Below are 15,628 nucleotides of genomic sequence, written 5' to 3' on the forward strand. Positions count from 1 at the left end.
TGCAGGTGGCGCCCAGGTGCCGAAAGACAGAAAGTGTTCTTCTGCAAATGAGAGCAGAGTGGGTGAAGCACCGGTGTGCGGGGCGGAAGGTGGGTATACCTGTCGGTTTGATCAGAGTACCTACCTACACCTGTTTGTCCAGCCGTTAAACGGGTACCATACAGGGTTTGGGGAAGGAAAGGCAGAGAGAAACAGACAATTATTGGTCGCTCCAAGAGTGACATCCATCCCATACAGAGCCCCACGACTGGTCGCTCCAAGAGTGACATCCATCCCATACAGAGCCCCACGACTTTTGACCAATCAGAGTTATTAATCACTAAACTCAAAACCTTTCACGTGACCAGGACAAACCTATATCATTGGTTTTATAAAAATACACATGGCGGAGCAGCTTAAAACTTAAAAAATTAGTTTTTGGAAATAAACCTACCATTATTCTTATTCTAACTCTATTTTCAATTCGACAGTTTTCCTTTTCTGGATTCTTTTACTCAGATTTACGTTTTGGTCACGTGGTCTGTTCTTTTGCCACTGTGGCCCCTCTATGGGGAAAATTCCTCGACTTTGCTTGTGTGTGTTCCTAATTTAGTCATTTATTTATTATTTATTTGTAAGAGGGAGGAGGGTGTTTTGAAACCGGACACTAATTGTTTCGGATGCCTCTTGCTACATCAGATTACTACATCAGCATGAAGAATTCCGGCATTTTAACTGTTAAGGTTAAATGTTGCGATAGTCTCTCGCTCTGAATAATTACAACACTCGGGTAGAATTCGTCATCGAGGAAGGACATTTAGAAATACCCATTTCTGTCATTTTTGTGTTTATTTCAAAATCCTTCACACTTCTACCTTCGTCTATGATGGTGGATTTAAACAATACTTTGTAGCTTTGCCCTGTTTATATTTAAGTCCTCTAAATGATCCGACATTAATTATCCTAATGGCGATTCATGAGCCTACCACAAACAAGCACACAATACCATGCACATTTGTGTACATGAAATACATGCAGTTTAAACATGTCCTGAAATCTGATTGCATTCACGCAAAGCCGGTATTGAAAGGTCAAAGGTGGTAGTGAGTGGTAGAGGAGTTGTGGACTGTGGCTGACTTCTCAATCCCACCATCGCATCTCAGAAGCAGCAACCACAGACTCCAGCTGCAATGTTCCAGGACATTCGCTTATTCTCTTTCTGGTTTCCATGACTACCGCCGACGCGTACCTCTGTATGTCATCTGTGTCCACAGCGACATCTGTACCAATCGCTGCCCTTGGTTTTCTGAGAAGGGTTGCATGTCCTGTGGAGGTTGTAACCCTAATACAAGTTGTGTAAACATCTGTCGTCCGCACCTCGCCGACATGTTGGGTCCTGTTGTTATGCGACTGAAGTTGGGGCTGACACACTGAGTTAAGCTCAGTATAAAGTCCAACCCAGAGGAATTCATTATATGGTCTGAATACGAAGAGCACGCAAGCAAACAAATAAACAAACAAACAAACATCACACACACTTTCTCAATCTTTGCCTTCTCCTCACACTGTCTACCTTTATACTTCCTTTCGATCGACAGACACAGTCCTTCTCCACAGTGCAGAGATCCTTCATGTCACTCTCTTTTGTCACTGACACTGACACTGACACTGACATGACGTCAGCAAGGCTCTGACGGACTGTGCTGACGAAGTGTCATCTAGCTTTCTGATGGGTAGTGAGTACTCACACATCACAAGCAGACGATCCAGGATCCCAGACTCAGTTGCTCGCAGCTCATGGCTGGATCGTGGATACTAAGAGCTTCTCTCATTGTTGAGCTTCCTCACCCAGACTTACCCCACCTCCCAGTGGTGGTGGTCGCAGACAGACAAGAACAAATATTTGACATCATTACTCATGTCCACTCAGCTCATTGAGTACATCTGCTAGTCTGTCAAGTAAGTCACTTCATGACCTCTCACTCAGAAGTTGTATCAAGATTTTTTTTTTCTAAGACGAGGAACGATTGAGTCGACTCTGTGCATCTCGATGAAGAAGATGAGAATGATGGGGAACTCGGGTTTCAACAAGAATAAACAATATGTCCAGGAATGTTAACACCCAAAACCAAACCGTAATTGTTAGAGAGATTTAAACAGAGCAACAGCTTTGGTCGTCGGCGTGGTCGTCTGATCAGTCCTCCATGGCTCCTCCCCTCTCACCTCTACTGCCAGACAAACGAGAACAACTTCCGCTGTGCGCACTGCAGCGTCCGCGCATGCTCTGTGTTCTCCGAAGTAGCTAACCGTCTCGCACCCAGGCGACCGAGAGTAGGATGCTCTTTTCCTCGAACCGAGCGACATTCCAGTTACCTCCCCTGACATCAACTGTTTCAATCGCTGTGGACGTTAATTTCTTCTTCGTCTTCCTCCTCGTCGTCGTGAGAACACACTGAAATCTCGTCTTCGCTGCGATGACCCTTGCCCTCCTCGCCAGTCAAGTCTTCTCCACAGGCCGGCGGCGATTGGTCCATGCAAGTGACGTCATCATCTTGCCGCACGTGCACCCGGCGGTGGCGCTCCAGGTTGCTCTTGTGGCTGGTGGCGTAGTCGCAGACGGAGCACAGGAACTCCTTCTGGCCGTTGTGCACCGACAGGTGGCGCTTGAGCAGCGCCTTGCGGCAGAAGCGGCGGCCGCAGTAGAAGCACGTGTAGCCGTGGTAATGGAAGATGAGCGCGTGCTCGCGCAGCGACGCCTTGGTCTGGAAGAGGACGCCGCAGCACTCCAGCAGCTTGCCGGACACCTGGTGCATCGTCAGCATGTGCCGCTTGAGGTTGTTGCGCCGGTCCGTGGTGTAGCGGCACTGCGGGCAGGGGAAGATCTTGCGGCCGTAGCCGTACTGCTGGTAGGGGTCCGGCACCGCGGTTATGGAGGACACCAGGTCCTCCGCTGTCAGGACAGACCCCGCTCGTTTGGGGGGTGCAGGGCGGTGGGGGACTTTGTCGGTCGTCGATGAGTCTTTGGTTGGGGATGTGGTGGGAGTAGGTGGCGAAAATGGCGCCTGGCATGCGGGCTGAGTCTTCGAGACAAAGGAGACGGGAGACGATCTGACCGGAGAATGTTTCTCTCCCTTCATCTGATGTTGTTGTTGATGCTGCTGGTGGTGGTGACGGAGTTCCTGTTGTTGTTGGTGCGCATGGGTTTTCTGGGCTTCCATGTTTGTATTTCCGGCCAGCAGGCTGGTGCAGAAAGCAAGAGGTCTCTCGCACAACGACGAGGCCGGGTGGCAGAACATGGGAGGCAACGCTGGGGCCAGGAAGCTCTGCAGCAGGTGCTGGTACGCCGGGTGCTGACGGAGTAGGGTGTGGTACAAGACCAGACCCCGGGGGTCTGGCGAGCGAAGTGGATTGGCCAAACTGGCGCCTTGCTTATGGGCGGACAACTCGCAGGCTTTTCCGGAAGCAGCCGGATGGACGCCCAATGCCTTGGCCAGCAGCTCCTGGTGCGAGGTCATCAGAACCTGGGACACCATCAGCTGCTGATTGCACTGTGACCCCGACACGTCACCGCCCTTCACTGCACGTGCACCTGGAAGCACGAACAGTCCTTGTTGAGGAGGGGCAGGAGGAGGAGGAGGTGGTTGCAACGTTCGAGGAGATAAATCCAGCTGCAGCGGTCGCCTGGAGTAAATCGGAACGGGCCTGCAACCGACATCAAAGTTCATCAGAAAAACAAATTTAATTAACATAAAGATAATTGGATGGGGTCGTGGCTTTGTGAACTTGACGATTTTAAGATTTGCATAGTTTAAAAAATGTATAATCATGTTGTTTTACGGTTTTAATTCTTTTGTATATTTTTTAATTATTGTTTTTATAATCCTTTTCAGTTTTTTTTAGCTTTGTTTTAATGTTTCTTATTTTTTCTTTGTTTTTGTTATTGTTTTAAGTTTTATTTCTTTGTAAAGATCTGCTTGTGGTTTTTTTTCCATTGAAATATACATTTATTTTCCTCCTGTTTACTATGTAAGAAACAATAAAATCTGGGGGTAAAAAACAACAAAAATCCTATGGCATACACTCCGGTGTAACAAGGTTAACGCCTTAGGAAAGAAAGAAAAGAACAGTAGGCAGGGAGAGACTGAGCTGATCGCTTTCTGGGATAAAGGGAGAGAGGGAGGGAAGAAGAGACAAGGGGCTGAGACTTGCTCCCAAGCGCGTGCATCAAGTGCTGGGCTCGTGTTTTAAGTCGTTTTATCCTTGTTTATGTGGATAGAGGAAGCCCCTCGCTGGCTGCACACCTCCGAACAAGAGAGACAGGGCTCTCGTGCAAATCCGATACCAGAAAATTGCCGGTGATCCTCTTACTCAGCGACAGCACAAACCCAACAAAAAGGTATAAAGAAGGCGAATCGAACAGTTCAGCCGCTCTTCTGAGGCGGGGAGTATGGTACACACATTTATTTATCCAGTTATAGCACTCTCTCTATCTCTATCTCTCCTTGTTTTATTTATTTATTTTTTGTTCCTAGCTTTGACGGATAGATGTGTTAGGGAGTGTTTACGTGCATGTGTTTGTGTGTCACTCAATGAAATAAAGGATGGATGGAAGAAAGAAAGAAGAAGAAAAAAGTGAGGAAGAAAGAAGCATTTAATGCTGAAGAGAGATCGCGCCCGACACAATCCGCTTCGCACACGAACAGGGCGACAAGGGGGATCGTGGTGTCGGCCCGCTCCGGTTTCAGTGCACGGGGCATGCGCGGGGCGCAGCACAGCCGTATCACGTTGCGCCGTAAACGTCATCACGTGTGTCCGTAACGTCCCGTCATGTTCACCAACGTGATCAAAGCCCACGTACTGACGAGGCGGGAGCGCTTCACATCCATCTCTGTCCGGCCGCTAACAATCTCTCGAGGCCGTCTCCACTTTTTTTGTACCTGATGCCAACTTTTTCCCGGCAATCCCAGCGCCATGGAATAAAGGTTTGGGACCGTCAGAAGGACAGGAGTCATTTTCAGCCAGGTACAGCCACAAACAAAACAAAAACAAAACAAAACAAAACAAAAAAACCTAACCGAACTAAAATGGCGGTACAAGAGAGATTGTGGATGAGAATGTTTCCACAACGAGAGTAGCTTATCTTCTGGTAGGTTATTGGGGTGGGAGTGGGACGGGTGGGTTGGCATTTCACGCAGCAACAAACTCTTTCTAAGGCTGATATAAGGAATCACTAGAAGGAGCTGACAGACCGAGTGGAAGATGCATCTAGAAAGTTCAAAACCATTCAAACTCTCTAGACGTCTGGAGGTACACCTTCAGCCCTACCCCGCTTTTCCTCCAATCAGAACACCCCCAGCTGTCGTGTGTCGCCAGAGGTCAAGAGATGATCATAATAATCACTGACATCTTGATGTTAAGTCATCTGCCCTCGTGAAATGATGACAGTCGGGTGCAGTCATCGTCCTGACAGTGGAGGTCGTCATCAGGGACAAACAGACAGGTACAGACGGCTGTCTTGTTGGCTTGTATGGTTGTTGTTGTTTGTTTGTTTGTTTATTTGTTTGTTTGTTTGTTTGTTTGTTTGTTTGTTTGTTGGTTGGTTGGTTGGCTGGTTGGTTTGTTTTGCAGCATGCAAGAGACAACCCCCCAGTCATTACTACACCCGTGCAACACCCATAAGATGGTAGGACTTTAAAGCACAAATGTCAAAAAAAGAAAGAAACAAACAAACAAACAAAGAAACAAACAAACAAAGAAACAAACAAACAAAGAAATAAACAAACAAACAAAGAAATAAACAAACAAACAAACAACAAACAAAGAAAAAAAGAAAAAAGAGAAAAAAAAAAAAAAAAGAAAGAAAAGATTGATTCAAGAAGGACGTGCACCGGAACAATCGTGTTTGAATGGTGGCATCATCGCGTGAGGCGCGAGTCTCTCGCGTTACCATGGAGATGCGCGCGAGGGAGACAACCATGCGCCGGAATTAGCAGCCAATCGCGTCACAGGAATAAACTTCGGCTTCTGTCTTTGATGTCAGTCCTCACCTGCAACTCTACCTGTCAGGCCCGCTCGCTCATGAGCGCATTATGAGGAACAGCGCCTCTGAAGAGGATGTCGACCGCCATTTATCGCCGTCAAATTCATCATTATCACGTGATTCCTGTCGTCTGCAAACAAGCTCAGCGCATGCCAGCGCCATTGTCCCCCTGTCTGTCCAGAGACAGATACAGCAACTTAGTCCAAGACTTCGGAGAGAGAACAGTGCTCGCCAACCGGCGATGTCAAGCTATTAATCATCACAGACGAAAAGAGACGAGTAAGAATCGAAACCATTTTCCTCGGAACTGGAATTTTTTTTTTTGGTACTTGGAAAGTCTGGCATCACCTGGGCAACCATGTTGAGATTATTTGTACCACGCTTTGTTGTCTGAGAGGGTTGACAAGAAAAGATAAACACTGAGACTAACCCTCGGAAATTGTTCTCTGCAGAAGACTTTGGAGAGAACGAAGCTGTTTAGGATAATGAAAGGAAGAGAAATGTGGAGAAAGGGAATAAGAAAAGTTTGATGTCCGTTTTGGTGTTAAATAAACTTTTCGTTAATTTTTATTTAAATTTAATCCCAGTTTTATTTTAATGGCGGCGAGAATGTATATTGACTAGCGATGCCATGTGACGAGGACAACCAAGGAAGGTGGCTCTACTGTCGGAGCAAGCATTCATGGGATTGTCGAGGTGTTGTGAACTTTCTGACAAAGTCAAGTGCATCATGAAGTGTCCAGACTACACACTACAAGGTACATACACGAGAAGTTAAGTTACTGGCAGGTATATCCAGTCAGTGTTGAGATCTTTATTCGTTACTAAACTTGTTAGACACCTGATTCCACCCGACACACTCCGCATATAGCATGGGGTGGTGTTGGTTTACGAGAGTCTGGAGGTGCGGACGAAAGTTTGAATTTAAATGGTGGCACTGCAATGTTACTGTAATGTTGTTGTAATGTTACTGTTATGTTACTAGACTGCTGTAATATTGTCATGGTCCAGGTAAATAAAAGACTGAATTTTATACTGCCTTCTCTCTTTCTCTCTGTCTCTCTCTCTTCGTGTGATTTATATCTCTCGACCGTCCCATTTTTTTCTGCCTAAATCAGTGTCATCACGATGTCGGTTAAAATTAGCCTACTGAGGCATCTTCCCCCATCCTCGCTCCTCCACACCCACCCACCCACACACACCTTCCCAGCCTCCCTCCTTCTTCCAGCATCATCAATCATGTTGGTCCTGTCCCACCTGTTGGTCTCCACTTACGTGGCGAAGCTGCGAAGTTACCTGGACTCAAAGGTGTGCACAGATGCTCTCTTTCAAGTGCCGACACCATAAACTGAGAGCAGGAGACACTGCGCAGTCTCGGGAGGCAGACACCGCACGTGTGTACAGGTGTCACGTGACACCTGCAAGGTGTACGTACGTCTGGGCGACGGTTGAAGGTCCAGTGTGTGTTTTATTTGTGTTGCTATGGTTCCTATTGGCAGAACTGCTTAATACTATTGTCTCCATGTGTGGGAGATAGAGGGAGAGAAGAAATAAATAAAAAACTTGATCGTAACTCTGCCTTGACCAGCACTGATGACTGTTAAAATACGTTTTAAGACAAAGTTACAATATTTACAATATTTACAGTATTTACAGTATTTACAAGCTTTACATGAAAGAAAAATTAGTTTCATCAAGTGGTACAGATGCTGTACCGATTATTATTTACACAAATCTGAGTAAATAACTCGTTCAAAACTAATTTTTTCGGTCATGTGACATTTAGTATTTTAATGTTCGCCTCTCTTCAAGTTCTGTCCACCGAGGGCTCCACATGAAACAATAATTCTGTGGGTGACAAGCCTGCAGTCATCGAACGATTGATGAGAAAAAAATTATTGTAAAAATATAAACAGTTCAATAAAAGAGAAATAAACACTTTAGTCATAATAAGAAAAAAGGACCCAGACAGTCAACTTCTATCGCCGCTGTTCTGCAATATTTGCTAAAAGATCAAAACTTTTACCAAAAAAAAAAAAAAAAAGGAGTGCGTCGGAGAAAAAAGAAAGAAAAAAAAAGCACATGAAAGAGAGATAGAGAGAAAAATAAAATTGCCGGAGAGACAATTATCTGGCAAAGCGACTCAGATGTTTTTCATTTCCCCCTTTCCATCCCCACCCAGAAAATTATTGAAAAGCTCGGGTTAGCGTCGGTGAGGTAACGGCTATTTGCTGCGGCAACTGCCCGGCGATGCACGGAGCTCGAAGAGAGAAAGGGTTAACACAGATTCCAGCGATGCCGAAGGACGGCAACGGTTGTCAGGCAGATGACTGAGCATGGCGCGGACGACTTCAACACGGCCGGCGTCTCGTGTTGGTGGTGATGGTGGCGGGGTGAGGGTGATGTTTGGTGGTGGTGGTGGTGGTGGTGGTGGTGGTGGTAGTAGTGGTGGTGAAAGTGGTGGTGGTGGTGGTGGATGACGTGTCTGGTAGAAGAGCGTGAAAGTTCTTTCTCAAAATTTCTTTTACACTTACACAAGCGCCTCGACTTCAGAATTTTTCTGTTGTCTTTTATTACTGTTGTTATCGGTGGAGTTATCGTTAGACATCTTGCTCTCTTTCTCGCTAAATAACTAGATGAGAAATAAAAACGAGAGAAAATTAACTGCGTTCATTATTCCCCTTTTCTTCTTTCACCCGAAAGAAAACTTTCATTTCATTCCTTCTCAACCCTCACGGTTTTCAAGACCCAAATAATTTTCTTAATAATTAAAAGGTCATCATATGGAGATGATAGAACTTACTGATTCTAATTTGGACTGACCTGTTGTCAGATTTTGCATTCTTTTTTTAAAATTTAAACGGCTGGAAAAAACATCAGTTATTTCTCGGTAGTTCATCTCAACACGACGAGGGTTTAATCATAACCAAAAGCTCGAACTGTGTTATCGTCTGTGTTATCGTACATCAGATGATAACAGACCAGCGACACATCAACAGAAGTTTGTCGACTGTTTGAAAAGATCAAGGGTCATTACCAGTGCATGATGTAGCCATCAATGTAGTAAACCACTCCATTACTACAGAATCAACAGACAGATGTTTGCCATCCCGCCATCGCCACATCCCTCCATATAGGTATCACATTTTGTTACAACAATAAACCCCCAATCGATGGACATTTGTTTTAAAAAATCATTTACGCATTGGACCATAGTGTATCAGTTAACTCACAGAAAAAAATACAATCACACTGAAAAGAAACAGCTCCAGTGATCCTTTCATTAATTTTTGTTTCCAATGGAATAATTATACGGTCACAAACTGCTTACAGGTGATAATCAGTTCCATTGATTAGCTTGAAAACAAACAGGAGATAAGCATTTTTTTTCGTGTCCGTCAATACATTTAACAACATTTTTTTCCGATTGAAAGGATTTGTTTGGTGTAGTTTTCAAAAGAACCTCAATAATAATATCTGTATAAAAAAAAGTAGGGTGATTTCCCTCAGAAACTAACTGAATAATTTATTGCCACCAGAGCTCATGATTATTATTATCACATCCACTTGCTGATGAATTATTAGGATACATGTCAAATACTGGACATGCTTCATACTGCAGATGTTGGTGTCACTGTTGGTCAGTTTGTTAGGAGCCTTTGGCGAAGCAATAATTTTGTTATGGAATTAACTGAAAATTGTGATCATTCCCAAAGTTAATATAAGGCCACAGCAGCTATCTTTGCTTTCAAAGCCACTTACATTTGCTCAAAGCTGCTACACAGTTTTTTTCCTTAAAGCTCTTGTTAAAATATTGTCAATCATGTGGCGATGTCTAGCACATTATTTTTGTTTTAATTTGGTCTTTTGCGAATATTTGACACGATGGGTGTGGTGAGAAAATTCGTAAGGTGATAATGAAGGGAAAGAGATGGATTTTATTAGGTTTTCAGATCTTTCCGTACTTGATACGATGAAGAAAAATTCTGTTTTTATTTATTTGTCCTTTTTCTGTATTTTTATCTTTCACAGACTCTGGAATCGCCTAGAAATACTGCACACCCCTGTATTACAGCGACCTTCTGATCGGCAGTTTTATCAAGTCCAGAATGTGAACTAAATGTACTGGAGCTCGTATTTAACAATTAATACCTCGGGAAGTTTACAGTCACATTCTGGATGTCCACCCCTAATAGATTACTGTATCTGTCTGTGATAAAATTTGAAGGATTGCTAATCAAGGACTGGAACTGTGATGGCCTGTCTCTGGTCTCCCGTCTGTCTGTGTCAGCCACGTGTCATCCACAAACAGATGGCACGATGTTTATAATGCACGTGTGGACAGAGTAAGCTGCTTTGGCTTTTATCTACGAGAAATTATATTTTTTTTCACTAATTTCTGTTATGCATGCGCGTGCCGTCTGTTAATTTGTATTTTTATGGTGGCCAATAAAATGCTGTTTACTTAATTTAGTTCTTGTTACTCCTCGAGGAGCATAGGGCCGCAATGTCTTGTACTTCGAATAATTTAATGAATGATATTTTGTCTTTTTTGTCTAAGCTTTTCTAGTGTAGTAGTTTTCACTGGACTAACGTTGCAGATGGATTTTTTTCTATTGTAATACACGGTTTGTTGTTGTTTATTTTTGCTCGTTTTCGTTAGGAAGTGGTGCGTGTGTGTTTTAAACAATTTAACACGGCATCAATGAATCAAATAGCTTTGAGGTTTGTGTGAGAATTAGTGTTAGGGTTTGGGTGTCGGCTTTTTTTTGGAATGAAAACGATCGATGTGAAGGTTTGTAACCATGACAACCGTTTTGGGCTGTTCACAGATGTAGAGAACAGGTCGGTCACTATGTCAGTGCAAGATAAAGTTGGTGACGGGGACTAGCATGACCTGTGAATTGTGACAGTAGCTGTGCCAAATGTCATGTGTTCAGTCTATGATAATGGTAGTGTGACAAATGTCATGTCTCTTCTGGTGATAATGGTAGTGTGCCAAAATTATTACTCTTCCCTCAACCTCTGATACCGCTACTCTACCTATGTTACCATGGTAACACAGCCTGTGACCGCTGTACTGCACTAATGTCACTAGTCACGCCTGTGAAACCAGTTCTCCGCCAATGTTACTCCGCTAATACAGTTTATCATACCGGTGTTATCAAGCTAGTCCAGTCTCTCAACGGTTTGGGCTTAATTTCTGATACGGGTATTCTACCAGAAATGCTGATTCCAGAGCTGTGTTAGTGTTTTTACTTTAATTCTCTAACCCCGTAATAACAGAATAATAGAAGTTCAAAATCTTGAACTCGTGTGCCATCAGTGATGTTTTCTGTGAGGCTTCATTAGACATTCGCTGGTGGACAATGACAATGACAATGACAATGACAATGACAATGACAATGACAATGACAACGACAATACTGGTTTCGAAGCAACACCGTTTTGAATGTAGACAAATATTGGGTAGGTTTGCACTGGTGGATTGTGGTTTAGCCTTATTGTTCACTGTCTGCTAGTGAGGTGTGACCAGTGGCGTCTCTCCAAACACGTGGAGCCGCCTTTTAATGTTCATTGTATCCTGTGACATTTGGCTTTGGTTTCAGTGCCATCTTTTATTTCTCTGCTGGCCAAGTCGGGGAGAAACGATCACGAAAGCAGATCGCTGAACACAAGCAGCTAAATGACGATCACCGACAGCCATAACAGCCCCAACAAAGACCTCAGAGTCTATAAACCCCAAACCACTCGCTGGAAATAAAAGACAGTTGTGTTGAGAAGTTTGGCAATAAAAATTGTGACATAAAATATTTACTTTGGGAAAAAAAATTGCTTGGAGTGAAGGAGGTGAAGAAAGGACTGTCAGGAGAGGTGTGTCGACTCGGGTGCACGAACCCTGCTCACGTGCAGGAGCTAACCCTGGCGAAACCCTCGATGACACTGCGCTCGAGCAAGCAACGGTCTTCAATATTTAACGACTTCCAGGACACGGCGCGTGCGTTTCTGCAGCCTGCCTCCATCTTTAGCCAGACGTGTTCAATACCAAATTAATTCAGATATTTAAATTTAACATTACTATTATTGTTGTTGTTTACTTGCTAATTCACTTAACACAGACTTCATGTGTTTCTTTTTTATGATCTACTCTTTGACAGTTTTCTGTTCGTGCCATCTTGACCCTCTCGAATTTTCCGTGAAAAAAAAACCACACACACAAATGGAGGAGAGACGACGAGAGTAGGAGAGAACAAATATATGTACATATAAATACTCATACACGTGCAAACAAAATGAATTTGCTCAAATGATCTGTGTTAATATTACATGTTAATATTGTGTAACCTGGCTAAGTTTTATACCTAACGACACAGAAAAGAAATATCATTCCACGCTAAAACTTATTATTATTATTATTATTATTATTATTATTATTATATTATTATTATTAATTATTATTATTATCGTTGAACCTCCCTTTTCGCTCTTTTTGTGGTACACTCTCCCGTCTGAGTGGAACCTGAGATAATTTTTATTTTAAATGTTGAAGCTGGTGGTTGACGGGAAGGGGTGGGACAGTTCCTTAGTTTGGTCTCTACTCTTGGACTGCACGGAATGGGTATCTGAACTCTGTTTCTAAGCTTTACTTCTTTCGTCAGACAACCTACTCAGTGACGTGCGTTCACGTATGTGTGTATTCGCACGCGCAAAAGCTCGGCGCCCACAGTTTGTACTGGCCAAGCCTGCACGTACTGTCCACGTCACACACTGACCGTTAATACAGAGAAATACACTCATAAACAATAGTACTCGGTAGATCATGTAGCCTCAGAATTAAATCAAAGATTTTGTTGACTAAATATTATTTCTCAAAATTAAAGAAGCCTGGATAACAATGTCTGCCGTCAGTTAAACACATCAAGTTGTTTCCCTTTCATGCCATATCGTCACAACTGAATGAACGGTCGATATTTTGTTTGATGTCAACATACGATGACACTTGACAATTGTTGTGGTTCACCGCCTACCACTCACTGGTTGGTACCAGTGTGTTCGAATGCTGAAGCTTTTGTTTGTTTGTGTGTGTTTACAAAGTTGTTGACCTACCTTAACGGTCCCGGCGCCATCTGCAGTGCTCCGTCCATCGGTGAACTCGACCAGCTTCAGTGGAAATCGAACAAGTGAGTGTCGAACACAAGACAGCTTCTCAGAAACCTTGAAGGCGGAGAAAAAGTTCGTCCGGAAACAAACAAGAAGAAAGACACAAGCAGGTGCCACCACCACACAGTCCTGTCTGTCGAGGGCGACTCTCTAAAAATGACCGAGGGACATCGGGAGGGTGCACGGGTGTCCGTTAGTTTCCCCCTTGTCTGCTCAAGAGCTGGAGAAATCTTACTTTTGCGTCGAGTGACCTTACGTGTCATTCTCCGCTGTCCAACTCCGAGTCGCACGAGGGCGGAGCCTAGCGCGCGCAGGCCCAGCCCAATTACAATCACGTGACAGAAGCTTGTGACGCGAGTGAGGCTCGCAGAAGGAGGAGGCGGGGCTTTGGCGAGGCTCGCTGAAGGTGAGCGGCTTGTTTGTTGCTCGTGGACTAGGCGTGAGACTCTATAATTAGTTTCCCCGCTCTCCAAGGATTGAGTGGTGGGGTGGTGGTGTGGTGGTGGTGGAGGGGATTTTGGTGTTGGGGGAAGGGGGATAGGTGGGGTTCGGCTATCGCTGGTACTGTGCTTTTGATGAAATGGGAGGTGACACCGGCTGATCGGAGGGAGGAAGGGGAGTCGATCGATCTGTCGATTGCGCACGAGAGGGGAGGGGGCGAGGGGAGTAGTGTGTGTTGATGGGAGGGGGGAAGGGAATGGTGGTGGAATTACAAACGCTCAGTAAATCTTACCAGGTAGTCACGATTCTTGGTATTGACTAAGGAACTCATTTTATTAAAGTTTGACCTTTGCCCCGATCCTCTTAGTTAAAAATTTTATTCCCTTTTCGCCCGAACAAGTGAGCTGGTGTGTATGTGCATGTTCCTGGCACTGATGGGTACTTAGAGATCTTATTACTCCAGTCCTGCTTAGAGCGGAGGTTGAAAATCCTGCTACTGTCCTTTATGTGAGGAGATGACAATCTGCCATCAAAGGTGTTTACAAAAAGAAAACTTTGTTGTTATTGTCAAAATCACACGATCATCGCTACTAAGCGATTCTCAAGGATTCGGATTTAGCGCGTTATAAGACTCCTTCATCATCATCATACTAAAGCATAAATAATCCCTCCAAGATTTCGACAAAGTGTTTGACTTCCTTGCCCAACTGTGACATCACATTTACTTCCCACTTCATCATCTCGTGGTCTTCATTTGCCTCTCTCCAGGCTCGTGCATGAAAGCAAGCAGACGTGCGCTAGGGGTCGGAGTACAAAAATAAACCACCACCTCTACCCCAAAAAACCCACAAAACAAAAGCGTGTACCACTGATCGCAACAGGAAGACCTGCTCGGCGAATAGACACTTAGCTAGTCTCTTTATAAAAGGAAATGTCTGAAATACGGTGCAAACCCGACCAAGGGTAACATTTGAGAAATTTAAAAAAATGAAAATAAAGAAAAGAATAATAAAGATATACATTCAAACAACAAGTTAACAAATAAATAAACTGCAAAGAAAATTCATGTGTTACAGAAATGATGCAATGCAAGCTAGGACATGCCAGTCAGTAAGAAAGAAGTGCAGAAGATGTGGGAGGGAGAGAGGTGATCTTCACTCCAACCGTTATTTTTAAACGGTCAGTGCAGTACCGTCCTTTACGGTGAAATGAGGTGTGTGCTATATATAGTAGCATTGTCATTATTGCTTTTATTTTTATAATTTAGCTTTCTTCGCCATGCTGTTCTTTGTAGTTTCTCCGAGTCCTGCAGCAATTTAGCCTCATTTTCCAGTCGATTCTGTCTGAGGTCTCATTGATTGAGGGCTTAGCTGGGATTCCGAGCTACACGCCTACTCTTTGTCGAGTGAACCATCGCTCGGTCGGTCATTTTCCTCAAAACTTTTTGTTCCTTGATTCCAAATATGATTCGAATATACAGTGATGTCATGTCTTCCTCCGGGAACTGGCGAAAAGCGCGTAGCTGTCACATCAGGAGACAAATGGACGACATCGAGTGACATTAGAATGAAGCTGTTAGAGAATGACAGGTAACCGTGATTGAGCGAAAGGAAAAAAAAAAGGGGAGCAATAAATTGGAGGAAGGAATAAATGAGTAAGAAAAAAAGAGTGTGCGAACGCGCATATGTATGTTGATATATATGTATGAGAGAGTAGATTTATGTATGAATATATGTGTGTATAATTTATATACGTGAACACGTGTGTGTAGGTTTATGAATGCAGTTAGGAACTGGAATGTGTGAGAGTTTGTCTGTTAGATAGTGTGTTTGTGTGTGTGTGTGTGGAGAAGTACAGTGTTTGCAGTTGCCAGCGGAGGAATGATTGATGACCTCGTCGATACCTGGTCGTCTGCTCCGCCGGTTCTGGCCAGCAGGTGCCGCACGACTCCATCCTTCTGCACGCGACCAGGTCTGCACGTTCTTCCGAGTGTGACGAGGTCGCAGG

The 15,628-nt window shown here is 44.1% G+C and overlaps 1 protein-coding gene across 1 annotated transcript; it reads right to left on the reverse strand.

Annotated features, from left to right (window-relative positions):
* Positions 1-354: 354 nt before the first annotated feature.
* Positions 355-13,460, reverse strand: LOC112555425 (zinc finger and SCAN domain-containing protein 12-like). The gene is made up of 2 exons (XM_025223821.1): positions 13,127-13,460; positions 355-3,681 (listed from the first exon to the last, which is right to left on the reverse strand). The coding sequence occupies exons 1-2, from the start codon at positions 13,162-13,164 to the stop codon at positions 2,373-2,375; spliced, it is 1,347 nt and encodes a 448-aa protein (XP_025079606.1). The 5' UTR covers positions 13,165-13,460; the 3' UTR covers positions 355-2,372.
* Positions 13,461-15,628: the final 2,168 nt, after the last annotated feature.

The sequence above is a fragment of the Pomacea canaliculata genome, linkage group LG14 (assembly GCF_003073045.1).
Source record: "Pomacea canaliculata isolate SZHN2017 linkage group LG14, ASM307304v1, whole genome shotgun sequence".
NCBI classification, from domain to species: Eukaryota; Metazoa; Mollusca; class Gastropoda; order Architaenioglossa; family Ampullariidae; genus Pomacea; species Pomacea canaliculata.